Source organism: Lethenteron reissneri, chromosome 36 (assembly GCF_015708825.2).
Source record: "Lethenteron reissneri isolate LAM-NWPU_2019-01 chromosome 36, ASM1570882v1, whole genome shotgun sequence".
NCBI classification, from domain to species: domain Eukaryota; kingdom Metazoa; phylum Chordata; class Hyperoartia; order Petromyzontiformes; family Petromyzontidae; genus Lethenteron; species Lethenteron reissneri.
This window is the reverse complement of record NC_083814.1, coordinates 10,255,725-10,276,380: the sequence shown is the minus strand read 5'-3', so window position 1 is coordinate 10,276,380 and position 20,656 is coordinate 10,255,725. Positions and strand designations below refer to the sequence as shown.

General features: G+C 49.0%; 1 protein-coding gene across 4 annotated transcripts in view; it reads left to right on the top strand.

Moving 5' to 3' along the window:
* Positions 1–20,656, top strand: part of DVL3 (dishevelled segment polarity protein 3) — a 55,668-nt gene that overhangs the window by 11,256 nt on the left and 23,756 nt on the right. For 2 of the 4 annotated variants that reach the window (XM_061566065.1, XM_061566063.1), the window contains exons 2-4: positions 6,013–6,082; positions 12,181–12,305; positions 14,833–14,942. In XM_061566065.1, the coding sequence (XP_061422049.1) occupies positions 6,013–6,082; positions 12,181–12,305; positions 14,833–14,942 (305 nt within the window). Of the gene's footprint in view, positions 1–6,012; positions 6,087–12,180; positions 12,306–14,832; positions 14,943–17,661; positions 19,494–20,656 lie in introns of those variants that run through there. The other 2 variants (XM_061566064.1, XM_061566066.1) reach the window with 2 other exon arrangements.

Below are 20,656 nucleotides of genomic sequence, written 5' to 3'. Positions count from 1 at the left end.
TATTTACCAGCAAAGCTTCACCGGGTCTGAAGACTGTATTATGAGGGTCTAGTGTTGAAATGGTTGACCAGTTGCCTTTTTTTTACGTGCGATGAAACGGGAAGTATGCGGAGAAAGGTCACACAACATCCAAAAGATCCGTACTGCTGTGTCTGTGAATCCACTTGCTTTACTGCCATCTCCTGGCCACCACTTGCCCCTAGCGCAGGCATCTGCCACCACCCCGGTGTGCTTGCTCCTCCGTAGCGTGCGCATGAAGACTCGGTGAGGTATTGGCCCCTTGTTGTCAGAGCCACACAGCCAAGGTGTAAATTTTTCTGGAGGCTCAAGTCATAGGTTATGTGCTCCTCAATAGTCAAGCATGCATATGGAGATATTCTTGTGCATTCTGTGCCCCACCGGCACAATTAAATCACAGCCCTTCGTTGCCTGTTGCAGCATAACATGTACACACAACACATGTACACTCAACACACGCATACATTGTTCTAAATCCCCAGTTAATTAGAAAAATCAATTTGCCAAAAGTGATCAAAGTCGAATCCGGTCGTCGTAAATTAGACCGTGCCCGCGGAATTGCACGCAACCCCTCGCCGCTGGCCTTCATCAGTGGCGTCCATGAGTGTTTGCAAAAAGAAAAACTAATTCAACAGTTAATTGGTGCGCGCCACTTATTTATTTCCTGTTTTGTTGTTTTCGGTAATTGGTCTGGGCTCTACGTGGCGGTGGTTGGCAGACGCCTTAAAACATTACTTGTTTTTTAATACGGTGGAACCCCCTCTAATCCGGCATGATTTGTGGCCTGCTAGCATCCAATCCTGTTATATGCGTTTGTTCAAGTTACTTAATGCAGTTATCTGGACCTGACGTATGTGGATAATAGGATAAACTTTCCTTCACTTTCAGGTCACGTATCCGTGGAGAGCTACGTGTAATAGGATGCATTTGAGACTTTAGGGAGACCGCTTGGCCTCTCCACAGATGAGCGTGCATCCTCTTCTTTTGTGAACCAGAAGTTTCATTTGTGCATGGAGTCGTCGCTCGGATTTTCTTTCTCCATGTGCTTTTACTCTGTGCCTCGCCTCTTGTCATGTCCACAGGCCTTGTATCTTGTTCCACTGCATCCTCCCATCTCACCCTGGGTGTCCCTCCACTCCTGCCCGGCACCAACGGCATCTCCCCATCCGTTCTCGACTTTAGGTTTCTGTGGGTCTGTGTGAGACTGTAGGTGTCTGTAGGAGTCTATAGGTCTCTCTGTGAGTTGATGGGTCTCTAATCGCCATTGCCTTCTCATTGCGTCTTCTTTTGCCTTTTCTGAACACATTCCCTAAGAATGGGTGTGGATAACAGCTAAAATTTACCTTCATGTCCGAGCAATACAACTTGACTCTGGATATGCGTGGATAGTTCGAAGCACTGTTCAAAGGGGCATGGAAAAAGTCGTTTCACTGTAATTAGAAGTTTCTTATGAGTAATAACAATATACAATCAAACATGCAAGCAGCCAAGGGGATTGTTTACTCCGCACAAATGAGATGATATTGAATCCATTGGTAATTGGGCCTTTTTGATGAATTTGGCTCGGTGATATTTGTTTAAGTGGAGCAAACATTGAACCGGATTTGACTTGATTTATCTCCCTGGCTTTCTTTCATTTCTGTATCGAGGCTGTGGCTCTCCACTGACTACAGAATGCACGTAAGTATCACTTTGTGCGAAGTCGAGTGGTCATCCTATGGACAGACTGGTTCCACTATTGTAATGTGGAATTTCCACCGCTGGTTCAAGGGTCAGCAGTGGAAATTAGCACTGCCCTATTGCTCATTACAGCAAAGTGACAATTACTTTTTTATGCATCAATTATATCCGCCAGGTGAAACAGGGCGATTTTATTAAATTCCCTCCCCGCCTCTGTCCACCCAACGGCATAAACAGGAACACCACAAAACAGGTCCGCCACATTAACAGGTATGCCACATTAACAGGTACACTTCAGTTAGTCATTCGGCAGGCTGCGTGTGGTGAGATAAAGTGTGGGTACTCCCACTTCTAAGATTTATGCTTGGCATTGATGAGTAGCCCAAAAACAATATCGTCTAGATGGGCTGTCTCGAGTAAGCAGTTGCACAGGTGGATGCACCCTTCACGTTTTACACTGTGCTAGACGCGTAACGATTCGCCCCGCTCGCGATTTGGTGTCACGGTTTGATTCAAGAATCGATTTTTTTTTCTGCCGTTGTGGGGAATTTGGCGGCTAGCAGTTGCCGGTAATCGGATAAACCGATTACGTTATACAGATACGAATGTGAAAATAATCGTTTGCTACGCGCTGACCTCACTGTACGTAGCGTGAGCATGCAAATTCACCTGAATTGACTTCTCAAAGCACTGTTACGCGCTCCCAGCATACATGCTGTTTTTACTTTGTTGTAAACCTCCATGTCACGTCCCTCCGGGCTGCGATAACGACACGTGCACCTTGGCTTGTCCCACCTACACACGGGTGGACCACATGCCCGCCGGTCCGCCCACCAGCCAGTCAGTCCGCACCCAGCACTTGGGGAGCCACGAGCATTGACCTGGAGCCTGCAGCCCAGACAGCTTCCTTCCTCCCGAGCTCCCCCCAGACCTCCGTCCGTGACCGCCCGAATCCGAGATTTCTCTTGCGCGCACGAACCCACGCGCACACCCCCATCCTCGCCGCCGCTTCTCCTCCCCTTCCCGCACGCCCCACGCCGATGCCACGGAGGTCACTCGTGCCAGCCGGCCTCGCTGTGCCGACCAACACGGGGAGACTCGTCGATGACGGTGGTCGCCCGTCCGTGGGCGATGTGGGTGGTGACCACTCACCGTTGCTCGCCGGTGCTCGCCGGTGCTCGCTCGCTCTTGTGATGACAGGTGGGAGGCTTGTGGGGGGCAGGTGGCCGACAGGTGGGGGGTGGGGGGGGGCACAGGACCCTGCGAGGGCATGGCGGCACGCGAGCCGCTTTCGGAAGGGCTCGCGGTACAGTGCAATGTAATTGCTTTAAGTTGTTTTTCCCAGTTGCTGCGTGCGGTTGAGGAAATTGGAGTTCAGGGAAATAAGATGAAAAGAAAATAGATTTTTTTAAATTATATTCTGAATGTGTGCTGAGAAAATAGCATGGGCTGAGAGGGAAAAAAGGCGAATGGGTGCTTGATAAAATAGGTAGCGGAAGACGACTGCTCGAAGATGTCGTTAAGAAGAAGCTGTCATTTTTTGTGCACATTGCGAGAAGAGTTGGAACCTGCCTAGAGAAAATAATCTTTTGAAGGAAGAGGTGAGATAGAGCAGCCATTAGATGGAGAAATGGAATTATGGGACAACTTGTATGTTGAACTTCTTTCGCGCCGCACGTAGCCAACCGTGCTCACCGGAAGTACGTGACGGTTGGAGGCGACCTAGGGCGGCCATGACGTTTACGGCAAGGATCACGTGATCGAAATCGAAGGAGGGGAGGCGCCCTTCGAGAACGGCAGTCTGTCCGCCCGTCGAGGGAAACCTGGGTCAAACGAACGACAACGGCACGCGGTTTCTCGCGCGACAAGCAAAAAAATGCAGAACGAACTGTCCTTACAGCAAACGTAGCGACAGAACCATGCCTCGGGGGCAAAGAGAGCTTTGTTGTCAACCGTGCTAATCGCACCTCTGATTAGCAAGGTTTGGTTATGTACGGTGCGAACAAGTTCTATACGAAGCACATCGAAATGACCGAACCCCAAGATGTTGTACGTGCAGAGGGATGTGTGTGCCAAGGGTGCTTGGAATAGAGGAGGAGGGTTTTTGTTTTTGAGTATTTCGAGTGGAGGAAGCCAAGTGAGCCGTCGTGGGTGCCCGCAGGATAGAGAGCTCAAGAAGATGAAAGCATGGTTGGGTGCAAGCAAGTACAGAAGACGCTTACTTCACAGGGAAACGGTCCGTCGTGAAATGCGGAGGTGAAGTGACAGCGTGGTGAAAAATACCGCCGTGCTCAGAAACGCTGAAGCCTTCCAATCAAAATTGACTCGGGGCGTGGGGGGGCTCGGAGTGTGGTTATGAGGAGTGTGGTTATGAGGAGTGTGTTGATGGGTGGCGTCCCATAGCCATGCATTGGGGGAAAAGTGAACAGAGAACATTTAAGTGCCAAGGGATTACCTCCTGAATGGCCGCAGCACTGTTTTTCGTACCGGTTATATTTCCCAGGCCTCTGATCAAATTGCTCGAAATGCGTGCGATCTCCTCGGATCTCTGAAGCCAAGCTGGTTTTCGGCCTGGATAGTGCTTTGATTGGGTGACCACCACCATGCAAAGCAGGTCCCACGATGCTTCCACACCTATGCAGCCCACGCTGAGGTATGCACAAGGCATGTGGAAGCCCTCGTGTATTAGTGGATTAACAGAAGGGCTGTATATGTATTTTGCACTGCAATGCAGCTTGGGCGGTCATCCATCCGGAAGTGGGAATTGTAGTGGCATTACTGCCGTGGTAGGGCTTGTGTTTTATGCCTTGGCGCGTGTGCCGTGACTTGAGATATGCTGCGGAGCTGTTGAGGTCATTAAAGCTACAGTCGTGGTTTGGTTGCGACTGCTTCGCTGGCTCCAGGTTTGCTTTCAGATATATTTAAAAGTTGTACATATTGTTTATAAGATTCTCAATGTGCCTTGCTCCCTCCTCACCTGACTGAAATCTTATCTCCTTATGTCCTACGTCATTCACTTCATCGACAAGACTCCCTTTCTCAGTTAAAAATGGACCCCTCTGGCTGTTTAATAACCTTTTGCTATTATGTTCCAGGCATTTGGAACTCTTTACTGCCATTCATTCATTCAATGCCCATGTTTACATCACCCATGAAAATGCCTAAATTTTATTTTATTTTTATATTAGCTGCGTTTGAGTGAATTCGCTCGTGGTAACTGGGGATTATGGTTGGCTTGTTAAACATTTGGCGAGGTCCTGAAAGGTGCCATATCAACTTCGTGTTATTGCCATAGAAAGCCTCTGGTGTAAGCGAGACCAAGGCTGGCGATGGTTCCTTTCCAGCAGTCTTCAGCGGTGCATGTGCCGCCATTGGCGGATCTGTTGACCTTGGCCAGTGCTGTGGTCAAGTTCCGTTCCGTCTTTGCTCGTGCCAGCACAAGTTAGCAAGCAGTGTTCTAGTCTCTCCCCCCCCCCTCATATCACGCTGCTGGACTTCACGACCTCTCTGATCCAGCAGCCAAGGCCTCCTGCCAAAACCCTCAGTCAACTTCCGCTCGGTGGGGAGTTGCCGCTTCTCTTCTGCTGCTGCCGTAAAATGGAACTCCCTACCTCCAGCCGTTCGTGCTGTTGGCTCCCCTGCCCCTGTTTTAGCCCAGGCCCAAAACCTTTCCTTGCCTATGGTTATCTTCTTCGTAACATTTACGGTAAGTTCTTGCTTGAAGCGTGTTCACAAAACGGGTTTACACAACGCGGTTCGCACAACGCGAAATGCGCACCCCGTTTATCACGCGGAGCGTGCGCCGTTATAACGCGGTTTCTGAGCGGTTGACGAGAAGCTACTTTCTTGAGCTGCGCGACTGATACAGTACGCGCAATGACCTGAACGCATCATTGCGCACCCGGCACACCATATCCAGTGTGGCTCCACGTTATGGCTGTGGCTATTGGTTGCGTGCCTGCTCCAGTCTATTTAAGACATAGTAGGCTTTCACGACCAATATCCATAATGGAGGTGTTTTGGGTTTGATCGCCTAAATATAAATGTGTCGCTAAACCCGCCACCGCCTGACGCGCAGCCATTTCGTCAGGTTTCGTCACGTAAACAGAACGTGCCAATTAGTTACTAGTTCTGCACACCGATGTGTTGGAGAGTAAACCAGCAACAATTACAATTCGAGTATGATGTTTCGCTGGTAATTACAACCAGCCTCCGCAGTCTTTATCAACGACCTGGGACATGTTGAGTGACAAATTGAGCGTCGATTGTAAAGTGTCGTTTCTGCATCTTGTCCCACCCCCTTTGTTCTTGCAGCGTCGTGAAGGAGGAGATCTCGGACGACAATGCCAAGCTGCCCTGTTTCAACGGACGCGTCGTGGCGTGGGTGAGTTCCCACGAAACCGCAATGTTTAAAGCGCACACCGCGTGCGTATATATATATAAAGCAGAATATGTTGTTTCTTGTCCTTCCCCCGCACCTCCGATTAGCATGGTTGGCTACGTACGGTGGTAAAGACGTTCAGCGTACATACACGCATACAAACGCAGCTTCAGAGAAATCATGCGTAAATGTTTCTGCGCCTTCTGATAACCAAAAGTGATGGCTTCAGATGGGTTGTGAGACCGTTAACAACCCCGATCAGTTGGACCCAGTCTTGCCTGCGTCAGCCCTTCACACATTGATCCGGGGTCGTGTCTGATATCACTGACAAAGGTTGCATTTACAGCCGGGTTATATGATCATTGAAGTAATCGGAACCAACGCATTAAATTTACCCTACGGATTATTGGTGCAATTACTCGACTAATCAGAAAATAGTTGTGGGGGGTGGGGGGAAGTCTCACCTCTGTTCCCATGTGTTGTCCCGCTGGACGCGAGGTGATGGGTGGTGCGCGGAGATATTCTTGGTATCGGACACATCACGTTGGATGTGGCTCGTAGGGGGGGAGGGTTCCCACCTTGGGGAGGAAGGATGTGGGGGGCGGCGGCCACCATTTTTAAAGGGGCAGGAGTAATCGACCACCTGGGTTTGTGATTAAAAATTGAACAATAAATGAAAAGAAAAAAAAGCTTCAGCTCGGGTTGTGCAGTGAGCGGTGGGCTCGGCGGAGAGAGCAGCTGCCGTTCAGTTTCCTGAACAGTCACGCCAAGTTGGAAATGGCGAGGGCGGCGATGTGAAGGGAGTTTGTTCCAACGAGGGTCCTTCATTACTTAGAGCGCTGTGTTCCTTGATCACCGGGTGAGCGAAGGGGGGTGGGCGGAGAGGAAATGCGACGCAAATGTGGCTAATTGGCGGGATTTACACAGTCCCGTCAGTTGGCACCCATGCCTCCCTGGGCACACCACAGTAGGGATTTATATAGCTCTGGAAGACGCGGTGTACGTATGTTCTTTGGCACCGTATGTAACCAACCGGGTTAATTTTTTGGTCTGATGTGCGCACCAAAGACCAAAGTGAGCCACTTTCTGTCGCCGACGTTTCCAGCGAACAGATTGCGTGCTGGCCGGAAACTAATGATGAACCCGGGTGATCCATTTATCGATAGCTCACTGATTTCGAATTATTCTATGACATTTATCTCAATGGCCGATTGAAAGTTTTTGCAAGCGATGGGTCCCGTACTTTCGAGCAGTGCACCAGAAAAGATCAGGGCTTTATCAGGCTGTATGTATGTTGAACTTCTTTCGCACCTTACGTCGCCAATCGTGCTAATCGGAGGTACCTTCCCCGCTCCCTGCACTCTGCCTCTCACCATTTAAAACATTCCGCCCCTTTACCCCCTCTCACAGTGAATAGTCATCGAAGCGTCGATCGGGAGGGTAATCGATTACTTGAATAGTGGAACCGTCCAGCCGTAGTACGAGTGTTCTCGGGAGGGAGTGTTCGGGGGTGTGAGCCCACCTCCTCCCCCATCTGTTGGCAAGGTTTCCCTCCTGCCCCTCCCCCACCCTCGAGAGAGCTTTTACCCCATCCTCTTGCCGCCCGTTGTGCTGACCGGGATGTTTAAATTAAGGCGGAGGTTAATTTTGCCGTTTAGGCCCTAAGTGAGTTTAAGAAGGGGGGGGGGGTTGCTTCACGACGTGAGGGGGGACAGGTGGATATGGGAGGTAGCTCTGTCGGGTTTTGTAGTTTATTTTTATTTTTTTAATGGACGTTCTCAACGGTCGTTTCAATCTCCCGATCAGGGATTCGACGCTCACGTGTCCTGCAGCGTGTCGCGTGTACGCGCAGAGCCCCATTTGTCAATCCACTGCTGGAGCAGGGCTATTTGACCATACTTCACCACGCTAGTCGGTGTGAGTTGGTGAATGCGAGGAGCTGAGACGTTGGTGCATGATACAGTACTACAATGGATTTTGCTGTACTGCCCTGTGCGGACATCATAACGGCGCAGCAGCCCACAACATCTGTTTTATCCGTGGTAGTCATTCATCCAAGCACTGTCCAGGATTCTACCCCCTTCTTATTAGCTTCTGTTATCTGATGAGATAGGGCAGATTACCAGGTGATGTGGTTATGGGATATATACTTTGTGTCTGGAAGCTGAACATAATCTATTTTGGATTCTCACTACCACTGTTGACTTGTATTGTCCCATAAGCAGTGCTTTGGGTATTGGTCCATTATGTTTTATGAGTTTTGCGTAGGCAACCTCAACACTGATCCATTTTCAGTTGCGCGAATGATGGATGACCAGTCTAGGGCAGACCGAGGTCTTTAGACGAGACCGATTGCCTCGTCTCTGCGTGGGTCTGTGGTGGGAAATCCAAAATTAAAGTTTGACTGACACGCAACAAACCTTGTTTGCAAAGCCCTCATTAAAAAGGTGTCCCCCGAATATGGATTAAGAGGCCCCCTGAGGTGACTTGCAGAAGTATCTCCAGGATGTCATCTTCCAGGGTCTTCAACGACACAAAGTGGTGCACCGCTCGCTGTCGATAGTTCCGAATGCAAATGCATTCGTCTTATGGGTTGACTTGTGATCTCTCGGTTTGAATGTGATTGAAAACGACTCAACCAATTATAAATGAAACAGACTAGCAAACCATCCTCTGATGAGGTCTTCAGGGAGTGCATTGGCTGACCCCGCTCAATTTCCTTGTAGCATGTGCGTTGATGCTGAATACTTGTTAATCATCGTTATCAAGCACGATCATTCCACTGCTGAATTACGTATCGATCATTTATAATCGATGTTATTTTATAATCGCCTTGTTTTTGTAGCGTGCAAATGTGCCCTTTTCAATTCAAATACCTTAATACATTAACGATTTCAAACCTACTTGGCCTCCAGTATGTACTGTATGGTGTGCTGTATGTACTGTACTATTTAAAATGCATATACAGTACATACAAGTGGTCTTTTAGAAATGTATTTGGTTCTCTGCAAAAATCACAGTCGCAGTGTAAGCAAATGTCTTTTTTTAAAATACTTTTCAAATTTACAAACTAAGCAAAACATTTCACATCAGAAAAAAAAATCGAGCCCCATGGGGCTCAGCGGCTCAGCGGGGGGCCGCATGGCGAGGCAGCACGTGACACTGGTGCCCTGAAATCCTGGAGCCCGGATTACAGAGACGCGATGGACCGGAGTCTCATTAACGAAGGCCCCTCTCGCCCTCGCAACGCTTGCAGACGCAAAAATGCGACCCAGTCTGCCAAATTGCTTCACGCCGTCCGACCGTTACAAATATATTTTCCCTTCTCCCGTTTTTTTTCCTTGCCTTCTGCCGCCTGCAAACGTCCGCACATCGCCACGGCCGGGCTGCGATGGGCAAGCCACACCGGCTACCGAGCTGTGCCCTGGAAATTCCAAAGCATCGGCAGAGTTTTTGTTTTTGTGTCCCGGCATTGTTGATTCAGCTGCGATTTAGGGAGAACAGGCAGAGAGAGAGGTTGGGCTGGGAGAGTACAAGGGGCAATAGAGAAGCAGTGCTTGGTTGGGTTAGGGCCGTCTGGGTGGCTTTTGTCGGGCCGCAAATGGAGTGTGGCTTAGTCCCGTAATTTCCGCCCCACCCCCTCTTATGTATTGTACATGTGCAACCCTTTTACCAGTCCGCTGCTGGATGAGAGCGTCCCCATACCTTGCAGGTCATATGGGTTGTTGTTTGACTATACTGCACCACGCTTGTCAGTATGGGTTGGTGAAGGCGGGGAGCATAGACGTTTTAGGCTTAGTACAGTACAACCATTTAATTTGCTACACTGAACCACCACGTATCGTAGGGTGCCTCTCAATGTGCATTTTTTTGGGATCACACCCTCTGAATTGAAAATGTCAGCGTAAATCTGTTGTTGTTTACATGTTTCTCATATTCCCCTATTCTTCAATTTAAATGTGCCTTATACCATGCCTATACGTATTGACATGCATTTTCAACTCCATTCAGCAAGCTATAAATATCGAGGGGATTTTATTTAAGCTTGGCAGTGCTTCGGGGTTAATGGGCAAATTAATTAAAACCGGGAGGCCGCGACCTTGAAAATAACAAAAGTAGAATTTGAATGGCACCCCAATGCATGTAGGTGTTGGATTGGAATTTACAGCATGGTAGGCATGTAATGATGCATCGATTCTTCGATTAAAATTAACTCTGGCTCTATTGATATAATTTACATGTGCATCAAATAGTGCGTACAAAAATGTATTATTAACATTTATGAAAATTTTACATTTAGCTAATTGAGAGAACAAACCTGTACGAATGAGATCGAACAAACGGAGGAAAACTATTTTAAACGATGTACTGTAAAAACAAAACGAAAGATAAATTATCGGTGAGTACAATCGCGGCCATGGATGGCTCCAGGGAGCCAACACTGTTGACACGGTGGATTTGAATATGGATATTGGCCACCCACGCGTTGACAGTCAAACCGGTCACTAACGACACACAAAATAATCATATATTTGTTTTTCACTTTAATTGCCTTAATTGTGTTGTTAAAAAGCGATCGGTTTTACTGCCGTGCTGTGCAAATTTCTCTGCAGCAAGGCATATGGAAATGCGTGCGCCTTGTAGTGTGCAAATAGTAACTGGCACTTGGCGGAATGTCAGAAGTAGTTCTGTGGTATCTACTTCCAGGGGCCGTTCTCAAGCACGGGTGGGGGGAGAGAGTTCCGAACGGACACTTTGTCTGATGGCGTGATGACGGCTGCACAGCTCAAATTAAGTGGGGGGGGGAGGGGGGCGGAGAAAGACGAAGAGAAAACAATTAGGAAAATGACAATTCCCGATGATTGGGAATCGACATTGCTTCAATTTACCAGCGGTCTATTTGAAGTCAATCTCCATGCAAAGTCAATGAAAATTGATCGTTCTCCACGTTGAGGAACTGAACTGAATGAAAGTGACTGGTGAACGCTTCCCCCTCCAAATTACGCTCGCGCATGTACAGCTTGAGCTGGCGGGTCCAAATGTCGTCATCGGCAGCCGCCATGGTGTGCGCACTGGTAGATGAAGGCCTCTCAACCACCATGCGTGAGACCGGTGTTGTTGGCTGCCGTGTGGCGACGTTGTCAGCAGAAGGCAGTGCAGCGTTGTACTGTACCATGCTCCGATGTGTGTGAGCACCGTCTTCACCAATCCGCGCTGACCAATTTGGTAAAGTATGATCACGTAACACGCAACAGCGTAGGCAAGGCATCATCCAGCAGTGGATTGACAAAAAGGGGCTGCGTGCTCACGATTGAAACGTATATCGTGGGCTTAAGGACCGGCGAATCGTTACACGTGTGTATACGTATGTATGTTGAACTTCTTTCGCAACGTACGTAACCAAACGGAGGTGCGGGGCAAGGACAACAAACTAAACACAAAAAGCAGTTCTACACGCCAACACCCGAAACCCTCCCTCTCGACCCACCCGCCTGCCCCCCCCTGGTGAATGTGTGTCTTTGATTCTGGAAAAAGGGAAAATATCAGATTGGATGGAGCTGTGTGGAGTTGTGTTTGTTGGCTTGCGCTCACAGGGAGACTTTTCGGACTCAGTCGTGCGCGATAACTTTCTTGGATCACGGCGGGAATAAAAAAAAACCGAAATGTTTGTTTAAAGATTGTAAGAGGTAGTACTGGTAGGATGCGGTACAAAAAAATAGGCCGCCGACTGACTCTGCTGTATTTTTGTGCGTTCCCCTCTTGTTATGTACGTGTACCTCCGATTAAGAATGTTGAACTTTCACACCGTACGTAGCCAACCACGCTAATCAGAGGTGTGGGGGAAAGAAGATTAGCATCGGTTGGCTGCATAACGGTGCGACAGAAGTTAAATATACATATATACATTTCATCCCAAGTACACAGCTGAGGCGGTTGTCCGTTGGTGAACGATGTGATCAGTGGCTGCCTTGTCCATTGACAGACCTGCTCGTTGGTTACCGTTATTATTGTTAGGGGGTTAGAGAAATCCGCCCCGTGTGTGCATTGCTTTGTCTTCCTTGTGTTTTTGTAACGCGCCTGTTCCTATCGCCCCCGTTGAGCTGGTGACGGCGGAGGGCTCCCACTCGGACTCGGGCTCGCACTGCGCCGACAGCCAGGGCGAGCTGAGGCCGCGCGCCGGCGAGAGAACGGGCGGCATCGGAGACTCGCGACCGCCCTCCTTCCAGTGAGCATCGTGACGGCGCGTGACAGACGGGAGAGGGGCGGGGGGCATAGCGTGAACTGGCATGGCACTACCGTGGATGATCACAGGGCGAGGATCTTGGGAATGGCATACACGTGAAATGAGTGCGACGTGGACTCGTGCCACGTACTCGCGGAGGACGTGGCACGGATTTGCGCAGGGCGTGACGCGAACTCGTAGATGGCATGGCTCGGACTCGTGGCCGAAGTCGCACAGGGTGTGACCTGGCAATAGCAGAGGATACATGAGAGCATTGCGTCCGATGCAGGCTCTGTGCAAAGGCCACTATTCACTCCGGCAATTTTTGGGCTAATGTCACTGGCAATTGTTTCCGCGTGATTTTCTGTTGTAAAACATAATCATAGGTTGCCTTAATTCAGGCAAAATTGTTTCCTGCTCCACCCAGCGGGGCAACTTGGAATGGCAACTTCCAATCAGATCAGAAGTTGCCCGACCACCAAATGTTATGTGATCATTATGCCAATTATTGTTCTTCAGTTACCTAAAATGTCATTGGCTATCCAAAACTCTATAATTCATGGCACATGTATCGATACAATGCTTCGTCACTAGATGTGTAATGATACATTGGTCCGTGAGTTAATATCGTTCTTGCCATCGATACATGCGTCAAATCGTTTGTAAAATAATCAACTTTTAATTTTTTTCTTCTCTGGTTGCCTGGTCCCTTCTGACCCACCAGAGGTCGCTGCATTTACAACATAAATTAGATTTGAAGCATTCGTGACTGCAGGAATTACTCTTTGGTTCTTTCGGTAAAGTCACGTAGAAAGAAATTAAATAATAATAGAATACGACGTTTCGATTGCAACACAAGCAACCATCATCAGGTACAAATGAATGAGAAAACAAACCTAGTAAACTTGGAAATATAATGCAATACAACACAGAGTCGGCCAACACAACAGTCAACACCCCACCTGGTTGATTACGTTCTTCCAAAGATTGCTAAATTTGAGAGAGAGACAAAACACAGACACGGAGACACACAGACAGACACACAAGCAGATAGAGACTCACACAGAGACAAACAGAGAGACACACAAATTTAGCAATCTTTGGAAGAACGTAATCAACCAGGTAGGGTGTTGATTGTTGTGTTGGCCGACTTTCTGTGTTGTATTGCGTTATATTTCCAAGTTTACTGTGTTTGTTTTCTCATTCATTTGTACCTGATGATGGTTGTATGTGTTGGAATCGAAACGTTGTATTCTATCATTTAATTTCTTTCTACGTGACTTTACCGAAAGAACCAAAGAGTCATTTACAACATAGTTGAAAAAAAAATGAATTCCCTAACCGAATTTCAATTTAGAATTGGGACATTTCATTGCTTCATTAAGGGAGAGGGGCGAGGGAAAGAGTGAATCATTGCAGCTGTAGCCGTCTGCGATGCTTGACCTGAAACTAAAAACTAAGCAAATGATAGCTCATCAAGGAGAAGTGACTTATCACGTGGAAATTTCTCCCAGCCATATACTCTGCATGATTCTAAATGTGGAGGGGAAAACTGGAGGACCCGGAGGGTACCGTATGTGGTCGGATATCTGAAAAGCGGCTGCACTGGGCCTCCCCCTGCTGGCTAATGAAATGGAATGCACCGAGCCACCCCCCCCCCCCCCCCCCCCGGGTATCTGACCCGGTGAAAGACGCGAGTCCGAGGCGCTTTCCTCTTACACAACAACAACAATGGGGGGTGCCGCCTTGGTGGTTGGGAGTTAACGGTCTCTGGCAGCGTTTCGTGCATTTTTTGCGCCGAGAGAAAGGCACGTTGGGTTGGTACGCGGTCGCCCCCCCCCCCCCCCCCCCCCCCCGTGAAAGGCTGTTGCCCACTCTTAGGCGTTGCCAAACGGTGCCATTCGGTTTATTTTGGGGGGGGAGGAAATTAAGGTGAACTCGTCAATATAGCTCGGGCCGTCGGAACATGGGCCCCGATCAATCCACTGCTGGATGATGGCCTCACCCCAAGCTGGTCACCTCCTTGAACAGTTCTGAAATGCAACAATAACGGCGTTCACAGCAATGCTGACATGTTGTCAGCCGTGTCTCCTTGGTGCGGCGAAATGTCACGCGCCACGCAGTCCCAGCTACATTATGTGCTCGTCAGTAAACCGTCTTAAACCACCACACCTCCGTACAAACTGAAGTTATTATGCTTAACTTTTATAGATATATGTGTATTGTGACAATGTGACTTTCTGAGCACTCAATAACACAATTACAAACTGTATGATGGGCTAAATAGGTTTTCGTGGAAATGATGTTGAGAACACTGATACACAGCAGGTTACCCTACCCCTCAACGCTCCCGCTATTTCGAGGACACTGTAACAACGCGAGGCACCGTGTGTGAGGCTGTAAAAACGCTACCCGAGGATTTTCACCCATTCCATTCCCTCCCCTCGACCGCTCCTCTTTCCTCCTACCTCCTTCCCCCCTCGCCCTTCCACCATCATCGCCCCCCCCCCCTCCTCCCGACCCCGTTCAGCGGGAACACGGCCGGGAGCCGGGAAAATCTGGACCGGGACACAACTGAGACGGAGTCTGTGGTATCGGCGAGGAGGGAGAGGGCACGCAGGAAAGACCGACACGATGGAGGTAACGCGTCGCTGTTTACATCGCTGTCATCCGCCAGGGTTATCAACCGATGGTTTAAAAAATATTCGAGAATCATTATTTTTTTTATCTATTACAAAAGTCACGGAGTCGATAATCGTATCCACTTCAACTTAGTTGGGGGGGGGGTGGGATTTGTATATATCGCGCGCTTAAAAGTTTTGGCCACTTGAAGCACCTTACATTAGAATCGGTATAATTATTTAAACTGCAGGAACAACAGCAAACAATACAAAAACACACAATAGGAGTGCAAAATCGAGAAAATGGTAGAAGCAAGTCACTAAATATAAGTAAAAAATACATTAATTATTGGTAAGTCCGATTTATCAAGATTGGGCAAGGCAGCAAAAACAACAACAACAAAACAGTGCCAGACCACACCAAGATAACTCCACACAGCAGTATTCTCTCAATCAAGTGGCACATTAACATTGAACTACGTAATGATCAAAAACATCACACATCTCATCCCAGCCATCCCATGGCCCATGTGTTCAGTCCAGTCCAAAGTGATCTCCACGAGCAACCATCCCACTGCGCGCTGGCTTTGAGATTCTTCCTTTCCCATTAACAAAGCTTCAAACGCGCTTGTTAGAGCCGGGGACACACAGCTTCGCTTTGCATCTTCTGCATTTAAAGATGGGTTTGTTCAGGTGATGAAAATCGATTCGTTACACTCACGGTACACGAGCATTAATTGTACACGTGTGAGAATTGATCACGCGTGATCTTTGCAAATCAGATGCAAATAGGATGATATGCTAAAAATATATTTATGCAAATAGACCGATTAAAAATTGTATGCACACCACAGAAAAAATTACTAATTTAAAGGTGATGCTCTGAATGAGACGAAAACATGGAATTGCTTCACCATTTGAATCGTGCCTCCGAATCGTGACATCTTCATCGAACCGCTGAGTCGGTAAGGGAGGTGCAAGCCATTACACGTATCTACACAACAGGAGCATTTTGTCTTATTTTCAGGTTATTTCCTTTTTTTAAATCCTTTATATTAAGTTCGCTTGCTTGCGTGCTTGCATGCTTGCTTACGACCGTGCAAACCTTTCTGTCGTTTTTTAACCCACTTCCCGTGATCCAATCGAGCTGACATTTTGCACACAGACTCGTTGTGCGAGACAATTAATGTTCGTGAAATTTTTTTTCCAAAATTGTACACTGTTTAGGGAAAACAAATTAAATATTTAATTACCAATTGTTTAATACTGCAGACAATCATCTGACCCATAGGTGGCAGCCATCTCAAGCCAGAGGACGAGAGGACTCTAGCCGCCACGCATATAAAGGATTTAGAGTGAAAAACTTTGTTTTTACGGGTTATACTTATTTAAGGTGCAGCTACATCAGGTGCAACAGGAAAAGGGATAAAGTCCTAACCACGAAAGGGAGAGAGAGAACGAGCGAGCGAGCGGTAAAAATAAAAAAAGAACTCTAATGTGCGTTGAACCTGTTGGAAGCTGAAACGCCGGAGTCTTTGTGTGAAAAATAATCCGACGCTACTTTGAGGGCCACCGTTGCCCCGGGGAGGGGTGGATGGTGGTGGTGGGGGGGGGGATGTTGGGTTGGTGAGCGTCTCTTAACGGCAGTTTATCATCGTCAAAAAACCTCTCGCCAATTATTTACGAGCCTTCCCCCCCACAACTCCCCCCCCCTCACTGTTTGTCTTCCTAAATGCAAGCGCTCACCTTAAAATCTTTACAGTTGGAGCATCGAACGTTTTAACGGCATAACATCCAAACGGTTAGGCAATCCGCAGCGCTGTCGCTGGTCGTGTGCTAGGCGAGGTAAACCCGCCCCTCGCTTTCTCGGAGTGGATCGAGGGAGAGAATGTATGGGGTCTGTTGCGCCAACTGGGAGATCGATGGTGGGGTGGTGTAAGAAGGTAGGGGCGGGGTCCGGGGTTTGGGTTGGCTGGATGTGTGGGGGACGGTGGAGCGAGCATTGCCCAACATGATCGGTGCCAAGTAGGCGACATGTTAACTACCTCGCCTGGTATACAGGAGGTCGTGCGGTTTGATCCCGACCCTGATGCCTGCTGTATATTTGGAGTTTGCATGTCTCTCTCCCCGTGGTCACATGGATTTTTCTCCTGGTCCTCTGGGTTTTCCCTCCATTTGGCTGCTAGCAACTTCCACGTGATTAGCCACTTTTTTTTTTGCTATCATCTGTGGCCAGCTCGCTTTTGAAAAAGAGCTATATAGCTCAGTGGTAAAATAAAATAAAAAATAGTTTGATCAGTAGGCGTGTAACGATTCACGATTTTACGAATTGCAGAGTTGTCGAGCCACAGACCCAAAGGTTCAAACATTAAAACGTCCAGCAACAAACAGCCCTATGAGAATCAAACCTGTAAACGATTACACAACCCGTCGTAACAAAATATTATCTCGTGCCGATGAGTCTAAATTCAAATGAAACGGGTCCGCAGTTGTCTTCCACTGTGGCAGTCAGTCGGTCACTTAGGCTCAAATTTATTTGGACGGTGACCTAAAAAAAGAGAACCATGATGCACCACTTCAGTTGGTTGTTGTTTGCGTTGAATCGGCAGCGTGAGGGGAGTGATGTCGTGAGGGCAGTGATGTCGGGCGAGGGTTTGCTTAGCGTGGCGCTAAGTGGCTGAGGTGCGTGTGGGGGGGACGGCACAAGCCTCCTATTGTCGCTAGGAATGTGCCCGTGGCACGAGAGAGAAGGTGGTGGGGGGGGTTGCGGGAGGAGAAGCCACGACGCTGGCTTTCTCTCTCTCCTTCATTCGCTCGCACCGTACTGTGTGCCCCCGAATTGGCCCAGCTAGGGCTTTGCCTTACTCGGGTTACACGCTGCTGCTGCGTCGCTTCCATCTCCTCCAGCTCCTCCTCCTCCACCGCTTCACTGTGCTTGAAGAGTATCGTCCCGCGAGCATCTCCAGAGCGACAGCAACGTGCGCACCTGGGATATCGATTGGAAGACGACGACGACGGCACGGCGCATTGTTCCTGACGTCTCTTTCCGTCTTAAAATTCTTCCCGTTTAAAGGCATCAAGAGCCCCTTTTTAGACCCGTAGCATTTTTTTTTTATCTACCGCACCCGGGGGACCCTTGTTGCGAGGACATGTTTTGTTGCCTTTGCCCTTCTGTCCGAGTGAAAGCCGGAGGAATGTAGAAGAAGAAGACAAGAAAACAAGAAAAGCAATGACAAAAACAGCTCCTGCCCATTTCCTGCGAACGCGGTAGACTCGTCTGTTGACGTGAGTTGAGCGAGCGAGCGAGCAAGCGAGGCTTTTCACGTCTGGGGACAGTCGCAGAGTTGGCGTGCTGTGGCTTGACCGCCAACTTGGATTAGCGACGAGCCCCTGGGGGTGGAAGCGCGACCGGCCGTCACGATAGCGATGAGATACGGGCCTCGCTGCCACAGCGCCCCATCATCATCGCACCTGTGCCGATTGATCGCTGCTAATTATCCGTCCCGCCTGCCGGCTCGCGTAAATTTGTAGCGGAGGGAACCTGTCGGACGCGCGCGGTGGTCGTTGGTCGGGAGGAGGCGAAGGGTGGCTCGCCACATCACAAGGCCCAGCTGCCTCTCGCCCCCCTTGGGACTCCGCGGGGTGCCACCGTGGATCCTCGCATGTCGCCGCGGGTGCCCCTGGCGAGGGGATCGCCACAGCTAAGTCTAAAATTATCCGGCTCGCTGGTGAAACTGTAGGCGAGGGGGGCCACCCGAGTGTGGGAGCTGGGAAGCTGCGGTGGAAATCATTAACCAGAAAAAGCGTGAAGCCTCGTTGGTTTTTATTTAAACTCGTAGCAGGTTCTTATACTGCAGGAAGCTGCTTTAGCCGCCTGTAACGGAGTGTTCTGTGCTTCTCATGGAGAGTGCTCGACGCTATTTTAGGGCCCAAGTCCATTGGTATCCTTTCGCCGGAGCTTTGAATTAAATCCTCGGTTAAACAAAGGGATTTGGCAGACTCCGTGTTGAACTGCTTGAGGCCGTTTGGGTCAGGACGACTTAAGAAGTTGACATCCAGTTTCCAGGGACTCGCCACTTCCAACAACAACACTTCCTCTAAGAACAACAACTGCAACGCTCAACGACAACAACAACATTTCAACCTTTCACAACTTTGTCTGGCGTCACGAGGAAGCATGAAGTTGCCACGTGGACGGCAAACCGGCGGCATTCGTCCTTGCGTCCTTTCGCCCATTACTTCGCGACGCGCAGCGCGCGGATGGAACCATCTTTGAACCGCAGCCGAGCGCGATCTCCGGCGGGCACGTGTCGCGGCGCGCCAGAACGCTAGCGCCGGCGAGACGATGGCGGCGCCCAGGTGACTCGCAAGCCGCACCCACCGCGGGCGCCACGAGCCGCCGCCCGGACCCTCTCAGCGATGACCCTGCTGTGCTTCGGGAGGTTGTGCCACCGGCGCAGGGGCGGCCGCTCGTCGACGAGGCGGCGCCCACCCCGAGAGCCGCTGGCGGTGGTGACGGGAGAGGAGTCCGTCGTGACCACCGCCGCCGTCACCGCCCGATCGCGCAAACGTACGTAGTAGCGCCCCGTTTCGGCGCATAGGTTTATGCCGGCGCATCGAGCCATTTCTTCTCCTCCCAAGCCCTCTTCAACCGCCGAAGATGCTCGCAGGAGTGCAATGGCGAAAGCGTGAGGGAAGAGATGCTGAACACCGCGGTCTAACCCCCCCCCACCCCCGCATGCGTAAGCCCCGGTACGGTTACGGCGGTCAAGGAGTTTCCATCGCGTCCGGTTACACGCAGAGCCACGGCTTACACCGCCACGGCACGACCGTTTCAGCCAAAAGTAAGGATGGGTTACTCCTTTGCTGTTGGGGGTGTGAGAAATAGGCGATGCGGGGGGATCGTGCGTTGGACTTCTGCGTTCGTTCTGACGCGGGTGGAATAACTGTTTTATTGGCGAGTAGTGTCAAGAATCGAGCTGTAGGTTAACATTTTTTTACGCTCGTGATGCATGCATCGAATTGTTCTTCGGATTATATGCAAATCTTATCATCATGCTGCATTTGCACTAATGGAACAGACAGTGTACAAATTCGATTTTTTTTTTGTATTATTATAAAGTAACAACGAAATGGCAAAAAAATAAAGGGAATCAATTGTTGAATAGTCACTGCAGGTCGCCAGAATGAATGAAATCTGTGGGTGGTGGATTATTCCATGCTAATGGATCGCTAGTGAATCCGTCTGATGAGCGAGTGCCTACAAGTGTCACCCATTCTACTTGTTTCCTTTTCAGGTCACGGTGTTGTCAATGAATGACTTGAGATGTTTGTTACTTGTGCTTGCTTGTGCATCACTGCCAACGTAGTCTCTCCAATAATTTGTATAGCTGTGGCAGACTCGTTGGTAAAAGTGCAATCTTGTCTCATTTATCGATATTTTATTTTCCTCATGCGAGTACGGTTTTGTGTTGCTCCATTAGCCTATATAGAACAGCATATCATTGCATACATTATCAATAATCGATTCTCCTGCACACGTATAAATTTGTGCTTTGTGAGCGCAAGAATCAAGAGGTCATACGACCGCCCAAGGTTTTTACGCTCGGTAGCCCAATCATTGTTCATCAAACGCAGACTTCTCAACAGACTCTATTTTCATATTCTTAGGTTTTTTCGGTAAAGTCACGTAGGTAAAAAAATTAAACTTAATAAAAGTAAAATTAAAATAAA